General features: G+C 44.4%; 1 protein-coding gene across 4 annotated transcripts in view; it reads left to right on the top strand.

Annotated features, from left to right (window-relative positions):
• The first annotated feature begins 823 nt into the window (after positions 1-823).
• The window catches only part of MPV17L (MPV17 mitochondrial inner membrane protein like), a 40,390-nt gene continuing 17,596 nt past the window's right edge, over positions 824-23,617 (top strand). For 2 of the 4 annotated variants that reach the window (XR_010110478.1, XR_010110479.1), the window contains exons 1-4: positions 834-3,466; positions 8,044-8,114; positions 15,101-15,130; positions 15,210-17,091. Coding sequence is in view for 2 of the 4 variants with exons in the window: in XM_034951173.3 (XP_034807064.1) it covers positions 2,905-3,466; positions 8,044-8,114; positions 15,101-15,130; positions 15,210-15,389 (843 nt within the window). In the remaining 2 variants the exon portion in view is untranslated. Of the gene's footprint in view, positions 3,467-8,043; positions 8,115-15,100; positions 15,131-15,209; positions 20,757-23,617 lie in introns of those variants that run through there. The other 2 variants (XM_034951173.3, XM_034951174.3) reach the window with 2 other exon arrangements.

Below are 23,617 nucleotides of genomic sequence, written 5' to 3' on the forward strand. Positions count from 1 at the left end.
GAACAGACACTTCCCAAAAGAAGACATTTATGCAGCCAACAGACACGTGAAAAAAATGCTCATCATCACTGGCCATCAGAGAAATGCAAATTAAAACCACAATGAGATACCATCTCATGCCAGTTAGAATGGCAATCATTAAAAAGTCAGGAAACAACAGGTGCTGGAGAGGATGTGGAGAAATAGGAACACTTTTACACTGTTGGTGGGACTGTAAACTAGTTCAACCATTGTGGAAGACAGTGTGGCGATTCCTCAAGGATCTAGAACTAGAAATACCATTTGACCCAGCCATCCTATTGCTGGGTATATACCCAAAGGATTATAAATCATGCTGCTATAAAGACACATGCACACATATGTTTATTGTGGCACTATTCACAATAGCAAAGACTTGGAACCAACCCAAATGTCCATCAATGATAGACTGGATTAAGAAAACATGGCAATTATACACCATGGAATACTATGCAGCCATAAAAACGGATGAGTTCATGTCCTTTGTAGGAACATGGATGAAGCTGGAAACCATCATTCTGAGCAAACTATCGTCAGGACAGAAAATCAAACACCGCATGTTCTCACTCATAGGTGGGAACTGAACAATGAGAACACCTGGACACAGGGCGGGGAACATCACACCCTGGGGCCTGTCATGGGGTGGGGGAAGTGGGGAGGGGTAGCATTAGGAGATATACCTGATGTAAATGACGAGTTAATGGGTGTAGCACACCAACGTGGCACATGTATACATATGTAACAAACCTGCACATTGTGCACATGTACCCTAGAACTTAAAGTGTAATAAAAATAAATAAATAAATTGGGCTGATGAATCATATTACAGTAATCCAATATTTCCCTTGTAAAGTCCCTGAGGTTTACAGAAGGAAATCTTTTCTAATAACAAAAAGAGTGAGGCATGTGCTTTGGTCTTTATTTCCTAGTTATACAATCCTGGGTAAGGAGCTCAACTTTTCTCTGCCAAAATTAAATGAGGATTAAATGAGATCATATATGTGAAGTTGTGAAAGACAGTACCTGGCACATAGCAGGATCAATCAATGTTAGTATCTCTAAAATAGAGATTGAGTCTGAAGATCCACAAAGTGGTAGAACCGATCTTAAGATTCCCAAATAATAGAATTGTGCTTTATTTGCCTAAGTAGTATGGTATTACTTATTGTATGCCCAGGGGATCTTTTTTTAAAAATAATATTTATTTATTTATTTTGAGACAGAGTCTCGCTCTGTCCCCCAAGCTGGAGTGCAGTGGCACCATTTTGGCTCACTGCAACCTCTACCTACCCGGTTCAAGCAATTCTCCTGCCTCAGCCTCCGGAGTAGCTGGGATTACAGGTGCACACCACCATGCCCGGCTGATTTTTGTATATTTAGTAGAGACAGGGTTTTGCCATGTTGGCCAGATTGGTCTTAAACTCCTGACCTCAGGTGATCCAGCTCCCTTAGCCTGCCACAGTGCTGGGATTACAGGTGTAAGCCACCGCACCCAGACCTAATGTTTTATTTTTTGGTAGAGATGAGGTCTTACTATGTGGCCCAGGCTGGTCTTGAATTCCTGGACCTAAGTGATCCTCCCACCTTGACCTCCCAAATTGTTGGGATTACAGGCATGAGCCACCGCGCCCAGTTCCCTTCTTAAATAGTTTTAAGGGGGAGAAGAAAGAAAAAGACTGATTTTCTTCCCTTCCACTACCAAAACAGGCAAAACACACCGGAACACTTTGCTTAGCATTTCTTTTCTTTTCTTTTCTTTTTTTGAGAAAGAGTCTCCCTGTCAGCCAGGGTGGAGTGCAGTGGGGCGATCTTGGCTCACTTCAAGCTCCACCTCCTGGGTTCAGGCCATTCTCCTGCCTCAGCCTCCCGAGTAGCTGGGACTACAGGTGCCCGCCACCACGCCCGGCTAATTTTTTGTATTTTTAGTAGAGACGGGATTTCACCGTGTTAGCCGGGATGGTCTGGATCTCCTGACCTCATGATCCGCCCGCCTTGGCCTCCCAAAGTGCTGGTATTACAGGCATGAGCCACCGTGCCTGGCCGTCCCATCATTTTTTAAGATAAATTCACATACCATAAAACTTAGCATTTTATTTTCTCTCTCTTTTCTCTTTCTTCCTTTTTTTTTTTTTTTTTTTTTTTTTTTTTTTGCAGGCTGGAGTGCAGTGGCCCTATCGTGGCTCACTGCAACCTTGAATTCCTGGGCTCAAGAGATCCTCCCACCTCAGCCTCCCGAGTAGCAGTAGCTGAGACTATCAGTGCGCACCACCAAGCCTGAGTAATTACAATACTTTTTTCTTTTTCCTTTTCTTGATTTTCCGTAGAGATGGGGTCTTCCTATTTTGTCCAGGCTGATCTGGAACTCCTGCCCTCAAAGGATCCTCCTGTCTAATTCTCCCAAAGTGCTGGGATTACAGGCATGTGCCACCGCGCCTGGCCAAATGCACCCCCTTTTTTTAAGTGTACAATTCAATGGTTTTTAATAGATTCACAAAGTCATGGAACCATCACACCTATCTAATTTCAAAATGTTTTCTTCACTCCAAAAAATAACCCCATATGGGAGGCTGAGGCAGGCAGATCACTCGAGACCAGCCTGGCCAACATATTGAAACCCCGTCTCCACTAAAAATACAAAAATTAGTCGGGCGTGATGGCGCACGCGTGTAGTCCCAGCTGCTCGGGAGGCTGAGGCAGGAGAATCGCTTGAACCCGGGAGGCGGAGGTTGCAGTGAGCCCAGATCGCCCCACTGCACTCCAGCCTGGGCGACAGAGCGAGACTCCGTCTCAAAAATATCTAATTAATTAATAAAAATAAAATAAATAAATAAATAACCCCATGCCTTCTGCCTCTGTGGCTTTGCCTGTTCTCGGTATTTTGTGTCAATGGACCCATGCATGGGGGTGGGCCGGGCACCTTTCAAACGTTCAGCCCCCAGGACGGCCCGTGGCCTCCGGATTGGACGGCGCGAGCTGGGTGTGTGTGGGTCGCTCAATCGCTCCGGAGCTTCTGGAGGGGGCAGATGCAGGTGCGGGCTGCTGCAGTGCAGTAGCTGCTGGAGGCTGGGGAGGCCCGGACGCGGTGCAGGAAGACGCCGACCACGCGGGCTCCTGATCGCGGGCGCCCACAGCGCGGACATGGCGGGCTGGTGGCCGGCGTTGTCGCGCGCGGCCCGGCGCCACCCGTGGCCCACCAACGTGCTGCTTTACGGCTCGCTCGTCTCGGCCGGGGACGCGCTGCAACAGCGGCTGCAGGGCCGCGAGGCCAACTGGCGCCAGACGCGGCGCGTGGCCACGTTGGTGGTGACCTTCCACGCCAACTTCAACTACGTGTGGCTGGGCCTGCTGGAGCGCGCGCTCCCGGGCCGAGCGCCGCACGCCGTGCTGGCCAAGTTGCTGTGCGACCAGGTGGTCGGTGCGCCCATCGCGGTCTCGGCCTTCTATGTCGGTGAGGGGCCGGGAGGGGACCTGGGGGGTGGGACCCAGTATTGGGGGACTGGAGGCCGGGACTCGGGGATCAAGCGGCTGGAGGGAGGGCGCTGCAGGAGCCTGGGGACCCGGGCAGGAGCCGGGGCTCTGAGACCGGAGCTGCTTCAGAGGCCTGAAGGGCCAGGGCAAAGGCTAGAGGCTGGGGTGTTTGATTGCGAAAAGTTGCAGGAGGCACTGGCTGGGGAGCCGAGAAATTGGGGAGCCAGAGGTCCACCAGGTCAGGAATTTAGAGGACTAGGGTCGGGGCTCAGACTCTGGGGTTGGGTGTAGGCCAAGGCTGGAGGTAGGCAGGGCTGCGGAGGTCTTTGCCCCCTGAAAAAGGCCCACGGGAAAATAAAGGAGATCCCAGTTCAAGGCCGTAGCAGCTGCAATGACCGTGAACCAGTCGTGGGACAAGGAAGGAACCGACCTGCTGTTCAGAAAATCCACGCCTGGGGCCCCGGGGCCAACACAGGAACCAAATGCAAGGGGATCCGTGACCCTGAGGGGCAGAGCAGGTGGAATCTGAGGTTGGGCCTGGATCTTCAGCAAATTCATGCCCAGGGGCCTAGTCCTGGTTTGGTAACAAGATTTTCCCCTGGGGTCTCACGGAAAACATCAAGGGACCTTGGATCCTTGCCATGGAGGACTATATACCTGTGAGGGTTCAGGGAACCCTCTCCTTAGAAAATCCGACCCGGGCCTGGGGTGTGGGGGACAGGGGCTTGACTGTGGAAACCTTCTCTATTGCATACAATAAGAACAATGGAAATGGTACCTGAAAAATACCGGGGTTCATTCCCTTAATGAGTCACAAAGGACTCCACCAAGAGGCGGGTTTCGATCAATGGGAGTTTTACTTGGCACAAGAAAGGAAGACACTGGGCGTATTCTCCCAAGTAGTGTGTCCCCCAGAGAAAGAGACAGGAGGGTTTTATAGGGTGATGGAGAAAGGAGAGGGTGCATGATTGCATGTAGAGTAGGGGTCCCAGTGAGTCATGATGCTAGCACATAGGCTGCATAGGTTGCATAGGTGATAGTCATGAAGCTATAGCTTCTCCCGGGGTGAAGACTTTAGCATGGTAATGAGGAGAGTTAACTTGGGTTCATCTACAAGTAACCTGGGGTCACTTAGGAGCTGATTTAAACAAACAGGGTGACCTCATTCCACCCAGGGTTGGGGAAGAACAGGTTGAGGTCAGGAGGCTGTAAAACAGGCTGATCGCTCAAGTTGGTTAAATTCTTGTAATCTTTGGAGATCCCCCGTCTGCTCACAGGAGGGGCCCTGTGGCCTCTAGCATCATTGCGATTTCTATAGCCTTGAAGGGGATGGGGTGGGTAACTGGGGAGAAAATCTCTATGGGTCTTAAGCCTGACCTTGGGATTGGGGATCACAGATTTCCCCCCAAATGGGAGGGAACTTCTCCTAAGGGCTGTTGGTGCTTTCTAAACCAGGTTGAAGTCAGACAAGCCACCATCTTGAAGAAACCTACCCTGCCCCCTGTGCCTTAAGAGTTGGATTCACTTCCTTTCCCTACAGACCCCACCAGAAACACAAACCACCTGGTTGCCTGTTGTCATTGCGGCCAACTACATGGCTGATGGGGTCAGTGGGTCAGGAGAACAGACAGCCTGAGAGCTAGGGCCTCCTGTTTTATCAGAAGGTCTGTGCCTGTTCCCGGTGTGTGATTTGCAGACTAGATTTGCAAACAGCTTCCTAGCACCTGTTACAGGAACCTGGTACACTGGTGAAGGGGTAGGGGACCAGAATGCTATTTAATCCTCAAACAACTAGTGAGATTGTTCTCTTTTTCTTCTTTTTTTTTTTGAGACAGAGTCTCGCTTTATTGCCCAGTCTGGAGTGTGCAGTGGCCTAGTCTCAGCTCACTGAAACCTGCATCTCCAGGTTCAAGCAATTCTCCTGCCTCAGCCTACCAAGTAGCTGGGATTACAGATGCACACCACCATGCCCACCTAATTTTTGCATTTTTAATGGAGATGGGGTTTCACCATGTTGGCCAGGCTGGTCCCCAACTCCTGACCTCAAGTGATCTGCCCATTTGGCCTCCCAAAGTGCTGGGATTACAGGTGTGAGCCCTCACACTTGAGATTGTTCTTAATACTCTCATATTACAAATGAGGAAACTGAGTCTCAAAGGGGTTCTGTGACTCACCCAAAGACAACACAATCCAGGCACTTGATGCTCTCATGGTGGGAAGTTTGACAGTTTGCCTGAAACTGAAAGATGCTGAGTTACTAACAAGACTTGAACCTATGTCCAGGCCAAGCTCTCTGATACAGATTCCTGGCCAGATTGCAGCTTTGCTTTGGTCTTCAGTTTTTCTTTTCTTTCTTTCTTTCTTTCTTTTTTTTTTTTTTGAAACGGAGTCTTGCTCTTGTTGCCCAGGCTGGAGTGCAATGACACAATCTCAGCTCACTGCAACCTCAGCCTCCCAGGTTCAAGCGATTCTCCTGCCTCTCCTGCCTCTCCTGCCCCTCCTGAGTAGCTGGGATTACAGGTGCCCGCCACCACGCCTGGCTAATTTTTGTGTTTTTAGTAGAGACGGGGTTTCGCCAAGTTGGCCAGGCTGGTCTCGAACTCCTGACTTCAAGTGATTTGCCCACCTCGGTCTCCCAAAGTGCTGGGATTACAGGTGTGAGCCACCTCACCTGGCCGGTTTTCAGTTTTTCTGATTCAGTTTCCCTTACCTCACATTTCAATGAAAGGGGAAGTGGAAGGGGATAGAGTGGAGGTTTGCGTAAGGCTTTACATGGAAATTGCAGGAATCAATTGATCTTTGTGCTAGGGCTACCTTGGGGAACCAGAGTCGTAACAGATTAACAACTCTGGCTTGGGAATCAGACACCTGGGTTGAACTCTGTCTGCTATTAACCTCTCTAAGCTCTTTTCCTCCTTTGTAACTCTACCCACCTTAGCGAATTGTAAGGAGGGGCACATGAAATGAGGCGCATAAAGTACATAGCATTTAATTAATGCTGGGTAAGTGGAACACAGTATTACCAATATTTTGCTGGGTCATGTAAGAATCGTCTGTAATTAACTAATAAAGCTCTTATATTCCCTCCCTCCTAATCGGGGATTGGAAAGAATTTTTTAAGTACTCTCAGTTTTACAACCTTCCTAAAATAGGAGAGCTTTGCCTTGCTACCTGAATTTATTGTTACTTTTTTCCTTTTCTTTTTCTGAGACAGGGTCTCACTCTATTCCCCAGGCTGAAGTGCAGTGATGTGATCACAGCTCATTGCAGCCTCGACCTCCTGGGCTCAAGCGATCCTCCCACCTCTGTCTCTGGAGTAGCTGGGACTACAGGCACGCACCCCTATACCTGGCTGGTTTTTAAATAGTTTTGTAGAGACAAGGTCTTGATATATTGCCCAGGCTGTGAATTTCTCTTCAGGGATATTGAAGATCAAAGTGTTTTTAGGAAGGGTGAATTGGTGTTCCACTTTCAAATTTTGAATAGGGTAATACTGATGGAAAATTTGTAGTTGCCAGAGTATTTGGGTCCACTGGCCTTTTTTTTTTTTTTTTTTTTTTTTTTGAGATAGAGTCTTGCTCTGTCACCCAGTCAGGAGCACAGTGGTGCAATCTCGGCTCACCTCAACCTCCAAATCCTGGGTTGTGTAGTGGTACAATCTTGGCTCACCGCAACCTCCACTTCCTGGGTTCAAGTGATCCTTCTGCCTCAGCCTCTCAAGAACCTGGAATTACAGGCATATGCCACCATGCCTGGCTAATTTTGTATTTTTAGTAGAGACAGGGTTTCTCCATGTTGGTCAGGCTGGTCCTGAACTCCCAACCTCAGGTGATCCACCAGATCAGCCTCCCAAAGTGCTGGGCATGAGCCACGCGCCCAGCCCACTAGCTTTTTTAAAAAGACAGAAATTAAAATTTAAAAATGTTCAAATGTTCAACATTTCACAAAATGTTTGGAAGGTAGAGAAAGTAACCAATAGACCCACTATTGTAACCTGATTTTGTGAATTGTTAGTTTTTGAAAAAATAATTGTTCTGCTATAATTTTTATACTCTGCTATTCTCACTTCGTATTTATCATTCCTTTAAAATTTATCTAGTTTTAGAGTGGAGATTATGTTTTCTTTTTTTTGTTTGTTTGAGACAGGGTCTTGCTGTGTTGCCCAGGCTGGAGTGCAGTGGTATGATCACAGCTCACTGCAGCCTCCACCTCCCAGGCTCAAGCGATCCTCCCATCTCAGCCTCCTGAGTAGCTATGACTACAGGCACGCTACTACACCTGGCTAATTTTTGTATTTTTTGTAGAGATGAGGTTTTGCCCTGTTGCCCAGGCTGGTCTCTTAACTCCTGGACTCAAGCAATCTGCCTGCCTCGGCCTCCCGTTACAGGCTTGAGCCACGGCGCCTGTCTATGTTCTCTTTTCACTGTTGGGTCAGAGGGTCATATTGTTGGATGATAGTGATGGTTACTTTGCATTTTGGAACGGGAAACTTAAACATGAACTGTTATACGGTACTCTACTGAATCTTTTACAATTTTTTTTGGGTTTTGCAAATAGGTATGAGCATTCTCCAAGGAAAGGATGACATATTTTTGGACCTGAAACAGAAATTCTGGAATACCTATCTGGTAAGACAGGTGTTTGAAAATGTAATCACTATATTTTTGTGTATATATGTATATATATGTGTATAAAAATATATGTTTTGTGTTTATATTTATAAAGATTAAAAAATCTTTTAATTGACACATATAAGTACATATTTTCATATACATGTGATAATTTGACACGTGTTTAATCACATCAGGATTTTTTTGTATGTGTGTGTGTGTATATATATATATATATTTTTTTTTTTTTTAATTAAAAAAACCTTTTTCGAGACAGGGTCTCATTCTGGCACCCAGGCTGGAATGCAGTGGCATGGTCATGGCTCACTGCAGCCTGGACCTCCTGAGCTCAAGCGATCCTCCCACCTCAGCCTCCTGAGTAGCTGAGACTACAGGCATGTGCCACCACACCCAGCTAATTATTTTTAAATTTTTTGGTAGAGACAGAGTCTCACTATGTAGCACAGGCTGGCCTCGAACTCCTGTGCTCCAGTGATTCTCCCACCTCAACATTAAGTACATTTTTATTAAACTATTCCTAAATTAGAGCTCCAGTTTGGTTGACAGAAGGGTCCAATATTTTGACATAGAAATCTTAAAGTTATTTTGATAGATGTATGAGGAGAGGTTTTAAGAGTATCTGTACTTCTCATGAACTGGAAAGAAATAATGTCTCTGGGCCCGGTGCAGTGGCTCATGCCTGTAATCCCAACACTTGGGAGGCTGAGGCAGGCGGATCACTTGACATTAGGAGTTTGAAACCAGCCTGGCCAATATGGTGAAACCCTGTTTCTACTAAAAATACAAAAAAATAGGCACGGTGGTGCATGTCTGTAATCCCAGCTACTCAGTAGGCCAAGGCAGGAGAATCACTTGAACCTGGAGACAGGTTGCAGTGAGCCGAGATCGCACCACTGCACTCCAGCCTGGGCAACACAGCAAGACTCCATCTCAAAAAAGAGAAAAAAGAAGAAAAGAAAAGAAATAATATCTCTGAATTTTAGTCCATGTTCTCAGTGATTTCTGACTTTATTATATTAACTCTTATTAATGATCACAATTTACTTTGTAAATTTTGCAGCCAAAGGGACAACAATTTATTCTGTAAATTTGGGATTCTATTTGCAAAATAGAGATTATAGATTGTGAGTGGCTTAATGGAATCATTCCCACATTCAGAGCCAATGTTTTCAGGTGAGCATCCTGCGGAGTCCTGGTGAAAAGAACTTTAACATCACCAAGGTATTGATAGAGAAGGAGAAGGCTTCCAAGGGTTATTCCAAGGTTTGAAGCAAATCACCATTTTTACTGTTTGCTCGGCACAAATATATACAGTCCAGTCCAATACATATTTATTCATTGATTCAGTTAATATTTATTGAACAGTGTCCTTAAGGCCTGGCAAAATCAGGGATGGTTTTCATCTCTGCCCTAGAGCATGTTTGATTGCATTCATCACAAGGAGGTAAATCTTTGGGATTACAGAATGTTCACAGACTGGCCTAGGGCTTCACATGTTCTTCCTTCCCTATCAAAAGCAGTGTTGAGCCACACCCAGCTATTACCTCCACAGCTTCTAGCATCATCTGTTGGATGGTACCAGGCCCCTGAGCCAGCATTACTTGATGGCTAGAGGCAGAGGATGGAGAGGTTTGAAGTCAGAGGCTTCCCCTGAGCCTCTATACTCAGGAACAGTAACTATAAGAAGTGTGTTCAGAACTCTTGTGATTTCTCTTAGGGCAGAAATTGAGGACCCCATGGTGACAACCAAATGTGATTTTCTTCTGGTTTTGTTTTTTGTTTGTGTGTTTTGGTTTTTTTGTTTGTTTGTTTGTTTTTTGAGACGGAGTCTTGCTCCGTAGCCTAGGCTGGAGTGCAGTGGCACTCTGCAACCTTTGCCTCCCAGGTTCAAGCAATTCTCAATTCTCCTGCCTCAGCCTCCTGAGTAGCTGGAATTACAGACTTGCACCACCACATCCAGCTAATTTTTTGTATTTTTCAGTAGAGATAGGGTTTCACCATGTTGGCCAGGTTGGTCTTGAACTCCTGACCTCAGGTGATCCGCCTGCCTCAGCCTCCCAAAGTTCTGGGATTACAGGCATGAATCACCATACCCAGCCACTTCTTCTGTTTTACTTTAGAAAAAGGAACAAGTTTTTCCATTATGTTGTAAAGTCTATGGAGATATGTACATCTAACTTTTTTTTTTTTTTTAAAGAGCAAGGACCGGAGGCAGTAGCTCATGCCTGTGATCCCAACACTTTGGGAGGTGGAGGCGGGTGGATCACAAGGTCAGGAGATTGAGACCATCCTGGCTAACATGGTGAAACCGTGTCTCCACTAAAAATACAACAAATTAGCAGGGCATGGTGGCACAAGCCTGTAGTCCCAGCTACTTGGGAGGCTGAGGCAGGAGAATCACTTGAACCCGGGAGGCAGAGACTGTAGTGAGCTGAGATTGCACCACTGCACTCCAGCCTGGGCGACAGAGCGAGACTCCGTCTCAAAACAAAAAACAAAACAAAAAAGCAAGAAGTAGGCAGCTCACACCTGTAATTCCAGCACTTTGGGAGGCTAAGGCAGGAGGATCACTAGGGCCCAGGAGTTTGAGACCAGCCTGCGCAACATAGTGAGACCCCATCGCTACAAAAATAAAATAAATTAGCTGGGCATAGTTGCAAGTGTCTGTGGTCCCAGCTGCTCAGGAGGCTGAGATGGGAGGATTGCAAGCCTGGGAGGTCGAGGCTGCGGTAAGCTGTGATTGCACCGCTGCACACCAGCCTGAGTGACAGAGTGAGACCATGGTTCAAAAAAAAAAAAAAAAAAAAAAAAAAGAGAGCAGGAAGTAGAATTGGGAAAGAAGCTTCAGGCAGGGATTTGTAAATGAACAAAACCACAGGAACATTTGCATACTGTTAAAAAAAAAAAAAACTGGTTACAATGAGTGAGTCTCATCTACCCTCAGGAGAAGAAAGAGGGCAAACCAGTAGTCTGAAGCCCAGCCCATCTGGAGATTTTTTGGGAAGATTTCCTTTAAAGAGGCAGGATGGCTCACGCCTGTAATCACAGCACTTTGGTAGGCCAAGGCAGGCGGATTACGAGGTCAACGGATCGAGCCCATCCTCGCCAACTTGATGAAATCCGCTCTCTACTAAAAATACAAAAATTAGCATGAGCCCAGGAGGTCGAGACTGCAGTAAGCTACGATTGTGCCACTGCACTCCAGCCTGGGTAACACAGTGAGACCCTGTCTCAAAATAAAAAAATAAAATAAAATAAAGATCTGAAGTTATGCACATACTGGGGGACAGGTCATTCCAGGGGCAGAATTGCTGAGTAGAGTTGACAATGCGTAAAGCACCATGGTATGCCTGGAGGGGAGAAACCACAGGCAGTTTGGTGTTCACAGAGTATTTGTTGAGCAACTTGGAATGAGTTTGGATCCTGGAGACTGTTGAACACCCAGAGCTGAGGATCTTGAACTTCACAGTTAGGTAATGGCAGCAAAGGAAACCAAAGTGGGCGGTTATCGTGACCAAGTTCACATAAGAAATAAGGAAGCATATTGGGTGTGGTGGCTCACGCCTGTAATCCTAACACTTTGGGAGGCTGAAGCAGGAGGATCTCTTGAAGTTAGGAGTTCAAGACCAGCTTGGGCAACATAGCAAGACCCTGTCTGTATTTAAAAAAATAAAACTGGCCTGGCATGGTGGCTCACGCCTGTAATCTCACCACTTTGGGAGGCCAAGGCGAGCAGATCATATGAGGTCAGGAGTTCGAGACCAGCCTGACCAACATGGTGAAACCCTGTCTCTACTAAAAATACAAAAAATTAGCCGGGTATGGTGGGGAGTGCCTGTAATCCCAGCTACTAGGGAGGCTGAGGCAGGAGAATCACTTGAACCCGGGAGACGGAGATTGTAGTGAGCTGAGATTGCACCACTGCACTCCAGCCTGGGTGACAGAGCAAGACTCCATCTCAAAAAAAACAAACAAACAAAAAAGAAATGAGGTGAGTTCAGCTTGGGAAATGTTGAATGTCAGATGCCTTTGGCCTATTCAGAGGGAGATTGCCGAAGCACAGAGGAGAGTTCATGGCAGGGTTTAATTATTTTTAGTGCTCACATGTCCCAGATTCGGCCAGTGGGAGTCCCTCCAAGCTGGTTCCTGTGTCCTGTGCATCACCCATCTTCTTTCTCCTTTACTTCTTTCTTAAGCCACTTCCTTTCTGGCATGACAGCGTGTTCCAGGATCATCTTGTACTTGCACCTGCCCTGCCCTGGCCCTAGAATCAGCCAATTCTTTGAGGCATCCTGCTTCCTTTTAGTGGGGGAATGGTTTGAGAACAAAATATACTACTACATGATACTACATTCTGACAAGAAAAAAAACACAGCCATAAGAAATAAAGCCATGGCCGGGCACAGTGGCTCCTGTAATCCTAACCCTTTGGGAGGCGGAGGTGGGAGGATTGTTTGGGGTCAGGAATTCAAGACCAACCTGGCCCACATAGTGAGGCCTCATCTGTATTAAGAAAAAAAAAAAAAAGAAAGAAGGAAAGCCATGTTTGGATAAGTTTAGTCTTCTGATTATTTTTGCTAAAGTTTTAATTTTTATTTATTTATTTATTTTTTTTTTTTGAGACAGAGTCTCGTTCTGTTGCCCAGGCTGGAGTGCAATGGTGCAGTCTCGGCTCACTGCAACCTCCACCTCCCGAATTCAAGCGATTCTCCTGCCTCAGCCTCTTGAGTAGCTGAGATTACAGGTTCCTGCAATCACGTCCTGCTAATTTTTATTTTTAGTAGACACAGGGTTTCTACATGTTGGTCAGGCTGGTCTCAAACTCACGACTTCAGGTGATCTGCCTGCCTTGGCCTCCCAAAGTGCAGGGATTACAGGGATATATTTTATATTTAAAGCATATTTAACAATTAAGGGCCAGGCTCGGTGTCTCACGCCTGTAATCCCAGCACTTTGGGAGGCTGAGGTGGGCGGATCACCTGAGCTCGGGAATTTGAGATGCACAACAAGAGCGAAACTCCGTCTCAAAAAAAAAAAATAAATATAAAATATACATTATGGCCGGGCATGGTGGCTCACGCCTGTAATCCCAGCACGTTGGGAGGCCAAGGCGGGCAGATCACCTGAGGTCAGGAGTTCGAGACCAGCCTGGCCAATATCATGAAACCTTGTCTCTACTAAAAATACAAAATTTAGCTAGGCGTGGTCGTGTGCACCTGTAATCCCAGCTACTCGGAGGCTGAGGCAGGAGAATCACTTGAACCCAGGAGGTGGAGGTTGCAGTGAGCCAAGATCGCACCATTGCACTCCAGCCTGGGCAACAAGAGCAAAACTCCGTCTCAAAAAATATATATATATACATACACATATACGTATATATGTGTATATATATGTATATATGTATATGTATACACACATTATATGTAATATCTACTTTTAAATATAAACATAAATATTATAAAGCTTTTATTGCAATTGTTCATTTTAGAAACTTCAGAAAATACAAATTAGTAAAAAGAAGAAAATAAGTCTGTAATACCACTTTTAAGGACTATTTTGAAAACCTCTAGCTTTTTTTTGAGATAAATTTACATACCAAGACTTTTTTTAAAAAAATCATAATGATGACTTTTTCATAGGACTGTGTAGGATAAAGCTTGTGAAATGTCTATCTAACATATTTTGTAATATATGAAAATTTCAGCTAAACTTGTTCTATAGCATCACATGGTTTCAATATATTATTAGAAAATCATTCCATAAACAATGGTTTGGTATATAGTTTCAACAATTCAAGGCTGGGCACATTGGCTCACGCCTGTAATCCTACCACTTTGGGAGGCCGAGGCAGGCAAATCACCTGAGGTCAGGAGTTCAAGACCAGCCTGGCCAACATGGTAAAACCCTGTCTCTACTAAAAATACAAAAATTAGCCGAGCATGGTGTCAGGCACCTGTGATCCCAGCTACTCAGGAGGCTGAGGCAGGAGAACCGCTTGAACCTAGGAGGCAGATGTTGCAGTGAGCCAAGATCTTGCCACTGCACTCCAGACTAAGCGACAGAATGAGATTCCATCTCAAACAAAATAAATAAATAAAATAATTCAGCAGGATGAGGTGGCTCATGCCTATAACCCCAGCACTTTGGGAGGCTGCAGTGGGACTACTGCTTTTCCCTGGGAGTTCAAGACCAGCCTGGGCAACATAGAGATACCATGTCTCAGAAAAAAAAAATTAATTAAAAAAAAAAGAATTCATTGATGATTCTGTATTTACAAATATATTCCTGCATCATTTGTTCATGGTAACCAGGAAATTGCAATGCATATATACATGCTGTCATTTCCAAAGCCACTGTCTTCCAGAATTGGTACTGATTTTAGTAGACTTTTCATTCTGGTGTTAAAAATATAATTAATAGGAATGTCTTCTACCTAATAGCTTTTTTCCCCACAACTCCCCAACCCCCTCACTCTAGAGGCCTTAAGTAGTCTAATTTAATCAGCTTAGTCTGAAATATAATACTACCTAGGCATCTTGTTGGCCTAGTATTTCTTACTCTTTTGTGGAATGAACTGTGCAATTGTTTTGTGTAGTTAAAAGGTATTCTAGGTCAGGTATAGTGGCTCACACCTGTAATCCCAGCACTTTGGGATGCGGAGGTGGGTGGATCACCTGAGGTCGGGAGTTCGAGACCAGCCTGGCCAACATGGTGAAAACCCGTTTCTACTAAAAATACAAAAATTAGCCAGGTGAGGTGGTGTGTGCCTGTAATCGCAGATACTCAGGAGGCAGAGACACGACAATTGCTTGAACCCAGGAGGCAGAGGTTGCGGTGAGCTAAGATTGCACCACTGCACTCCAGTCTGGGCAACAGAGTGAGACCCTGTCTCAAAAAATAAAAAACAAAATAAATAAATAAAAAATAAAAGGCAATCTAATAAAGTTGTTGCTTTTTTTTTTTTTTTTTTTTTCCAATTCCAGAGTGGACTGATGTACTGGCCCTTTGTACAGGTAAGTTCCGCCTACTCAGTAATATGAACTCAGGGCTTTGGTTTCCATGTGGCCCTAACGGACTCTCTCTCTGTTCCAGCTGACCAACTTCAGCCTTGTTCCTGTTCAGTGGAGAACAGCTTACGCTGGAGTCTGTGGTTTTCTCTGGGCCACCTTCATCTGTTTTTCCCAGCAGAGTGGTGACGGCACATTCAAGTCAGCTTTCACCATTTTATATACAAAGGGGACCAGTGCCACAGAAGGGTCCCCGAAGAAATGAGAAGTCAAGGACTCTCTTAAAGGGACCACATTTTTTACCTAAAATGCACAGAATTGCCTGCAGACAAAATATTTGATGTGCCAATTATGCACTTCATTTTGAGGAATTACTACTATTTATAGACCCACTTTTTAAAAAATTATCAATGATTATTTTTGAATTGTATTCAGACTTTTTTCCTGTTCTAGTCTGAAATATTACTTCTCTAATATTTTGGTTAATATGAATAATAGTGGCAAAATGGCATTTTAGAATTATTAATATTTCTAATATTTTAACACAAGTTTCAGGAAACTTGGTTTTGATTGTTCACATTTCTATTCTAAAATCTCAGGTTATCTCCTGAACACTTTTGGGCAGATGAAGTTTTATACCAAAAAATAGTTCTTAGAGTGAATTTTAATTTACATAGAACTCAATCGAAGTGAAGATTTAATAACCAGATTTCTTTCTCCAAAACATACACAATTTGTTGTTTTAGTAAATACCTTTTTTTTTTTTTTTTTTTTTTGTGGTGGAGTCTTGCTGTCTCCCCGGCTGGAGCGCAGTGGCACGATCTCGGCTCACTGCAGCCTCCATCCTCTGGGTTCAAGCAATTCTCCTGCCTCAGGCTCCTGAGTAGCTGGGATTACAGGCACGTGATACCAGGCCCAGCTGATTTTTGTATTTTTGTTCGTTTGCTTTTGTTTTTGACACAGAGTCTCGCTCTGTCGCCCAAGCTGGAGTGCAGTTGTGAGATCTCGGCTCACTGCAAGCTCCGCCTCCCGGGTTCACGCCATTCTGCATCAGCCTCCCAAGTAGCTGGGACTACAGGCACCTGCCACGATGCCTAGCTAATTTTTTGTATTTTTAGTAGAGATGAAGTTTCACCGTGTTGGCCAGGATGGTCTTGATCTCCTGACCGCATAATCCACCCACCTCAGCCTCCCAAAGTGCTGGGATTACAGGCATGAGCCACCACAACCGACTTTTTTTTTTTTTTTTTGAGACAGAGACTCGCTGTGTCACCCAGGCTGGAGTGCAGTGGCATGATTTCGGCTTACTGCAACCTCTGCCTCCTGGGTTCAAACGATCCTACTGCCTCATCCTTCGGAGTAGCTGAGATTACAGGCGTGTGCCACCATGCCTGGCTCATTTTTGTATTTTTAGTAGAGAGGGCGTTTTGCCATGTTGGCTAGGCTGGTCTCTGTCCGGCCTCTGAGCTCAAGCTAAGCCATCATATCCCAGTGACCTGCACATATACATCCAGATGGCCTGAAGTTACTGAAGATCCACAGAAGTGAAAATAGCCTTAACTGATGACATTGCACCATTGTGATTTGTTACTGCCCCACCCTAACTGATCAATGTACTTTGTAATCTCTCCCACCCTTAAGAAGGTTCTTTTTAATTCTCCCCACCCTTGAGAATGTACTTTGTGAGATCCGCCCCCTGCCCGCAAAACATTGCTCCAAACTCCACCACCTATCCCCAAACCTGTAAGAACTAATGATAATCCACCACTCTTTGCTGACTCCTTTTTTGGACTTAGCCCGCCTGCACCCAGGTGAAATAAACAGCCATGTTGCTCATACAAAGCCTGTTTGGTGGCCTCTTCACATGGACACGTGAGACAGTCTCCAACTCCTGGCCTCAACTGATCCACTCTCATTGGCCTCCCAAGGTGCTGGGATTATAGGCATGAGCCACCGCACCTGGCTCAGTAAGTACATTTTTTTATTATCAAAAACAGAGTAGTGTATGATTGGCGTATTCTGTGTAGAATGTATTTTATTGATGTCTTCTATTTTTATAATTTCTGAGTTAAGTACTTTTTAATGAATGCTTTTTAGTTTTGGGCAGATTCAGTTGAGTAAAGCACCTCATTTCCCAGATACATGAAATAAAATACTTGGTTTCTTTTCCAATTTCACACTGATGTTATTTTGTGAAAATCAGTGCTTTAAGATAAATCTTTATACTTTAAGGTAAACATGAGAAACTTGATCTAATATTTAATATTTATTCAGTTCTACACTTTATTAACTTCTACACCAGCAGATTTAAAAAGTATGTAACTATCTCAAGAAGTTTCACTTGGACGTAGTGGTTCACGCTTGTAATCCCAGCACTTTGGGAGGCTGAGGTGGGAGGATTGCTTAAGGCAAGGAGTTTGAGACCAGCCTGGGCAATACAGCAAGATCCCATCTCTATTTTAAAGAAAAGTTTCACTTTGGGAGGCCAAGGCGGTTCGATCACAAGGTCAGGATATCGAGACCATCCTAGCTAACATGGTAAAACCCCATCTCTACTAAAAATACAAAAAATTAGCCAGGCGTGGTGGTGGGCGCCTGTAGTCCCAGCTACTCGGGAGGCTGAGGCAGACGAATGGCATGAACCCGGGAGGCAGAGCTTGCAGTGAGCTGAGATTGTGCCACTGCACTCCAGCCTGGGTGACAGAGTGAGACTCCGTCTCAAAAAAAAAAAAAGTTTCAGTAAATTCCACCTAAGAATTCCACCAGAGTTCTGTCATCTCCAATGTCATGTTCCACAGATTTCAAGTTGTGAAGCCCTGAACTGTTAATTTATCCTGAGAATGTATATTTAAGCTTAATTTAAGACTATATACCTAAAAATTGAGCATATAATTTGTATAATTTGTTTATGTAAGTTTCTGTAAGTCATAAATATGTAGTTTCCAAGTGTATAATTTACCTGAATGTAAAAGGCATTAATATATTTTACATTATTGGGACCATAGTACAGAAATTTCTAAATGGTTTGTAAAATAACTTGTTATTTGCTTTGTTGTAAAAGTAGTTAATACAATGGAAAAACGGTTTCGTAATAATAAGATACATTTTAACATCAAAACGTAGGCCGGGCACAGTGGCTCACGCCTGTAATCCCAGCACTTTGGGAGGCCGAGGCGGGCAGATCACGAGGTCAGGAGATCGAGACCATCCTGGCTAACATGGTGAAACCCCATCTCTACTAAAAATACAAAAAATTAGCTGGGCATGGTGGCGGGCACCTGTAGTCCCAAGCTGCTCTGGAGGCTGAGGCAGGAGAATTGCATGAACCCGGGAGGCGGAGCTTGCAGTGAGCCGAGATCAGGCCACTGCACTCCAGCCTGGGCGACAGAGCGAGAATCTGTCTCAAAACAAACAAACAAACAAAAAATTGTACCCAAGTTAATTATAAGTACTACCTGGTGCAAAACTTTACAGAAGCTGTGGTATCACTTTTATGATAGAAGAATAGTGTTTGCATTTTGTATAAAAGTACTTGGGGCTGGGCATGATTGCTTATGTCTATAATCCAAGTGCTTTGGGAGGCAAAGGCAGGTGGATCATCTGAGCCCAGGAGTTTGAGACCAGCCTAGGCAACATGGCAAGAGCCTGTCTCTCCAAAACCTACAAAAATTAGCCAAGCATGGTGGTGTGAGCCTGTAGTCCCAGCTACTTGGAAGACTCATGCAGGAGGATCTCTCGAGCTCAGGAGGCAGAAGATGAATAAATAAATGGATGCAACTGAATGAGATGAGGTCTCTCTTGAAGGAGAGAGCAAAAGAGATTTAAATAATAACAATTATAAGAAGGCTGGGCGCGGTGGCTCATGCTTGTAATCCCAGCACTTTGGGAGGCCAAGGCAGGTGGATCGGTTGAGGTCAGGAGTTCAAGACCAGCATGGCCAACACAGTGAAACCCCGTCTCTATTAAAAATACAAAATTAACCGGACATGGTAGTGCGTCCTGTGGTCTCAGCTACTCAGGTGGCTGAGACAGGAGAATCGTTTGAACCTGGGAGGAATAGGTTGTAGTGAGCCGATAAATATAAAAAGTATTAAAGTACTAACAGAAGAAAATTTCCACTGATCACCCTTTAGCTTTAAATAATGCAGAAGCATATGCCCAGTTTACTTGTAATTAAAAATCATGCATCATTCACAATTTATCAGTCTTTTTTGTTTGTACAAAAACTAATATAAGTTATTCTCTTTTATTTGTATTGTGATTGGTTTGGTGAGAGGGAATTAGGCCACTTGAGAGTTTGTGCGTGTTTATAATTTTCTGGCCGGGCCTGGTGGCTCATGCCTGTAATCCCAGCACTTTGGGAGGCCAAGGCGGGCGGATCACTTGAGCTCAGGAGTTTGAGACCAACTTGGGCAATGTGGTGAAACCCTATCTCTACCAAAAATACAAAAATTAGCCGGGTGTGGTGGCTTGCACCTGTCCTCCCAGCTACTTGGGGGTGCTGAAGCAGGAGGATCACTCAAGCCCAGGAGGTGGAGGTTGCAGTGAGCCAAGATCACGCCACTGCACTCCAGGAAGGGCAACAGAGCAAGACTGTGTCTATAAAAAAAAAAAGAAAGAAAAGTAAATTAACTTTGGTATTTCAGGTTGTATTTATATGGGGACTTCACATCAACTATGTTCACTACAATTGACCAAGTTAAGTGTAGACAGTCTCTTTAATAGAGAGATTATCTGGAACTGCAATTTTTTTTTGAGACAGAGTTTCGCTTTGTAGCCCAGGTTGGAGTGCAGTGTCGCGATCTCGCCTCACTGCAACCTCTGTCTCCCGGGTTCACGCCATTCTCCTGCCTCAGCCCGAGTAGCAGGGACTAAAGGCGCCCGCCACCATGCCCCACTAATTTTTTTTTTTTTTGTATTTTTAGTAGAGTCAGGGTTTCACTGTGTTAGCCAGGATGATCTCAACCTCCTGACCTCGTGATCTGCCTGCCTCTGCCTCCCAGAGTGCTGGGATTACAGGTGTGAGCCACCGCGCCCGGCCTGGAACTGCAATTTCTAACTCATACACCATTGCTATAAACCTTATTTGTTTACTGTTTCTCTTCCAAGGACGGTCAGTCATCCTTTAAAATTCATTTGAAGTTATGAAAAGATAGTTTTTGTTACATGGGCAATTTACTTTTAGTACAGTAAAATGTTATGTGAATTTCTACAGAATGTTTGCTAGAATGAATTATATCTAGGATATGCTTAACAATATATTCTGGAGGCAGCTTTCATTTGAAATTAGGTTCATCTTCTGAGAGTATTAAAAAGTTAATGGGTTTTTGTGCCTGAAGATTTTGATGTTGCATTTGGCTACATTTAATCCACTTTCACCCATAAGGTTTAGCATCTAAAAAAATTAAATCACTGCTAATGCAATTAAAATGACTGAAAAAGTTTCTTTTAATACTTTCAACAGCTGATACATAAAAAGGGAAATCTGGAATTTGAAGATAAAGTATGTGCTGGAGTTGAAAGGTTAGGAACACATGAAGATCTGTGAACTGTAGCTAACCTTGTGAATAGAAGGCAGTAATTACTGAGTAACATTTTTGGTATATATCAAGTAAAAGCTTGTCTTTTCCTAGTTCTCTTCTTCTTTGTTAAGTGTATCCTTCTCTAACTACATCTTTATTCATCCTTTTCTTCCTTCCTCTTTCTTTGTCCACAACCCAACCAAACCCACTGCTCTCTCCTCTCACCCCCTGCCCGCGCCATGACCACTTGAACATTCCAGGAGGGCAGAATAATTGTAATAAGGCTAAGGGCTTATTACATTTATTACACTTAAGGACTCAACAGCCTTGCTTTAGAGAGGATGGTAGCGGAGGATCCTCTCTGGTCTCTGTGAGAAGAAAAGAGAAAGGACCATCCTACGGAGAATTTATTTTTATTTTTATCTTTTTTGAGATGGAGTCTCACTCTGTTGCTCAAGCTGCAGTGCAATGGCATGATCTTGGCTCACTGCAACCTCCACCTCCCAGGTTCAAGTGATTCTCCTGCCTCAGCCTCCCGAGTAGCTGGGACTACAGGCATGTGCCACCATACCCAGCGAATTTTTGTATTTTTAGTAGAGATGGGATTTCACCATGTTGCCCAGACTGGTCTTGAACTCCTGACCTCAAGTGATCTGCCTATCTGTCTATGATATTTTAGGTTGGCAGTTGCAAACTAATGGTCCACAGCGTGCTTTTTATGACACCTAGAAGGTTTGAAGACTTTGATTTCATAGTAAAAATCTGGGTTTCAGGCTGGGTGTGGTGGTGCGTGCCTGTAATCCTAGCACTTTGGGAGGCTGAGGCAGGCGGATCACCTGAGGTCAGGAGTTCGAGACCAGCCTGGCCAACATGGTGAAACTGTCTCTACTAAAAATACAAAAATTAGCCAGGCGTGGTGGCATGTGCCTGTAATCCCAGCTACTCGGGAGGCTGAGGTGGGAGAATCGCTTGAACCAGGGAGGTGGAGGTTGCAGTGAGCCAAGATTGCGCCACTGCACTCAAGCCTTGGCAACAGAGCGAGACTCCATCTCAAAAATAAATAAATAAATAAATAAATAAATAAATATATAAAATCTGGGTTTCAGGCCAGGTGTGGTGGTGCACTCCTGCAATCCCAGCACTTTGGGAGGCAGAGATGGGCAGACAGCTTGAGCTTAGGAATTCCAGACCAGCCTGGGCAACATGGCAAAACGCCAACTCTACAAATAACACAAAAACATTAGCTGGGTGTGGTAGAGTGCGCCTGTAATCCCAGCTACTTGGGAGGCTGAGGCGAGAGGATTGCTTGAGGCTGGGAGGTTGAGCCGCGATCACACTCACACACTTCAACCTGGGCAACAGAGCCAGACTGTCTCAAAAAAGAAAAAGAAAAAAAAAAAAGAAAAGAAAAAAAGGAAACATCTGGGCACATGCCTGCTACAGTCCTCTATTAAGCAATGTGCCGCAGCAGGGGTCCCTAATCCCTGGGCCATGGACCTGTACTGGTCTGTGGCCTGTTAGGAACTGGGCCACAGAGCAGGAGGTGAATAGTGGGTGGACAATTGAAGCTTCATCTGTATTTCTGGCCGCTCCCCATTGCTTGCATTGCTGCCTGAGTTCTGCCTCCTCTTAGATCAGCAGTATCATTAGATTCTCATAGGAGCATAAACCCTGTTGTGAATTGCACACACAAGGGATCCAGGTTGCATATTCCTTATGAGAATCTAATTCCTGATGATTTGTGGTGGAACAGTTTCATCCCAAGACCATTACCATCCTGCGCTCCATCCCTTGCTGCCTGTGGAAAAATTGTCTTCCACAAAGCCAGTCCCTGGTGCCAAAAATGTTGGGGACTGCTGTGCTTTAGAATGTGCCTTGAATCTGCAGCCTCTATTATATAGTTCCCTATAGACTTTGCTTCCTACCATCTTACATTCTGCCTTATAGGCATTTGTGTTTGCAACCCTTGTTTTTGTTAGTATGCTACGCTGGTGACATTGACCAAATTGACCACACATTAATTATAAGCTTAGTTGGTGATGACGTCAATGGAATAACGTGACATAAGTACTGTGACAATACTTCTTGCATGTATCTGCTGGTAGAATTGTAAACCTGGTGGTCCGAGATGGTCTAATTCAATCTTCCTATGTATCTACTTATATTAATAGTGGTAGCATTTGAGGTGGTGATTCAGAGTTTCAATGCCTCTTCTCATGGCAACAACAAATGTTTTCCTTCTGAATCAGCATTAACCTAGATGTTACTGCAGATCAAAATTAGACTGTACATTTTCAACCACAGAAATATTGGGCAGTAAACACTTTTCTTAATATTGATTGCCTACATAGGTTATGTAATTAGCATATGTTTATAGTTTTGTGATTTATGTGTGGCTGCTACTGAGCCAGAGGGGGTAAAGCAACAGCGTTTTCTCAGTTGTGTGAGCAGCATTACGTTATAATGAATAGGTAATATTAAATTGGGCTGATGAATCATATTACAGTAATCCAGTATTTCACTTGTAAAGTCCCTGAGGTTTACAGAAGGAAATTTTTTCTAATAACAAGAAGAGTGAGGCATGTGCTTTGGTCTTTATTTCCTAGTTATACGATCCTGGGTAAGGAGCTCAACCTTTCTCTGCCAAAATTAAATGAGGATTAAATGAGATCATATATGTGAAGGTGTGAAGGACAGTGCCTGGCACATAGTGGGATCAATCAATGTTAGTATCTCTAAAATAGAGATTGAGTCTGAAGGTTCATAAAGTGGTAGAACCGATCTTAAGATTCCCAAATGATAGAATTGTTATTTATTTGCCTAAGGAGTAGTAGATTACTTATTGTATGTCCAGGGGATCCTTTTTTTTTTTTTTTTTAATAATTTTTATTTCTTTAAGACAGAGTCTCACTCTGTCCCCCAAGCTGAATGCAGTGGCACCATTTTGGCTCACTGCAACCTCTATCTCCCT

Source organism: Pan paniscus, chromosome 18 (genome assembly GCF_029289425.2).
Source record: "Pan paniscus chromosome 18, NHGRI_mPanPan1-v2.0_pri, whole genome shotgun sequence".
NCBI classification, from domain to species: Eukaryota; Metazoa; Chordata; class Mammalia; order Primates; family Hominidae; genus Pan; species Pan paniscus.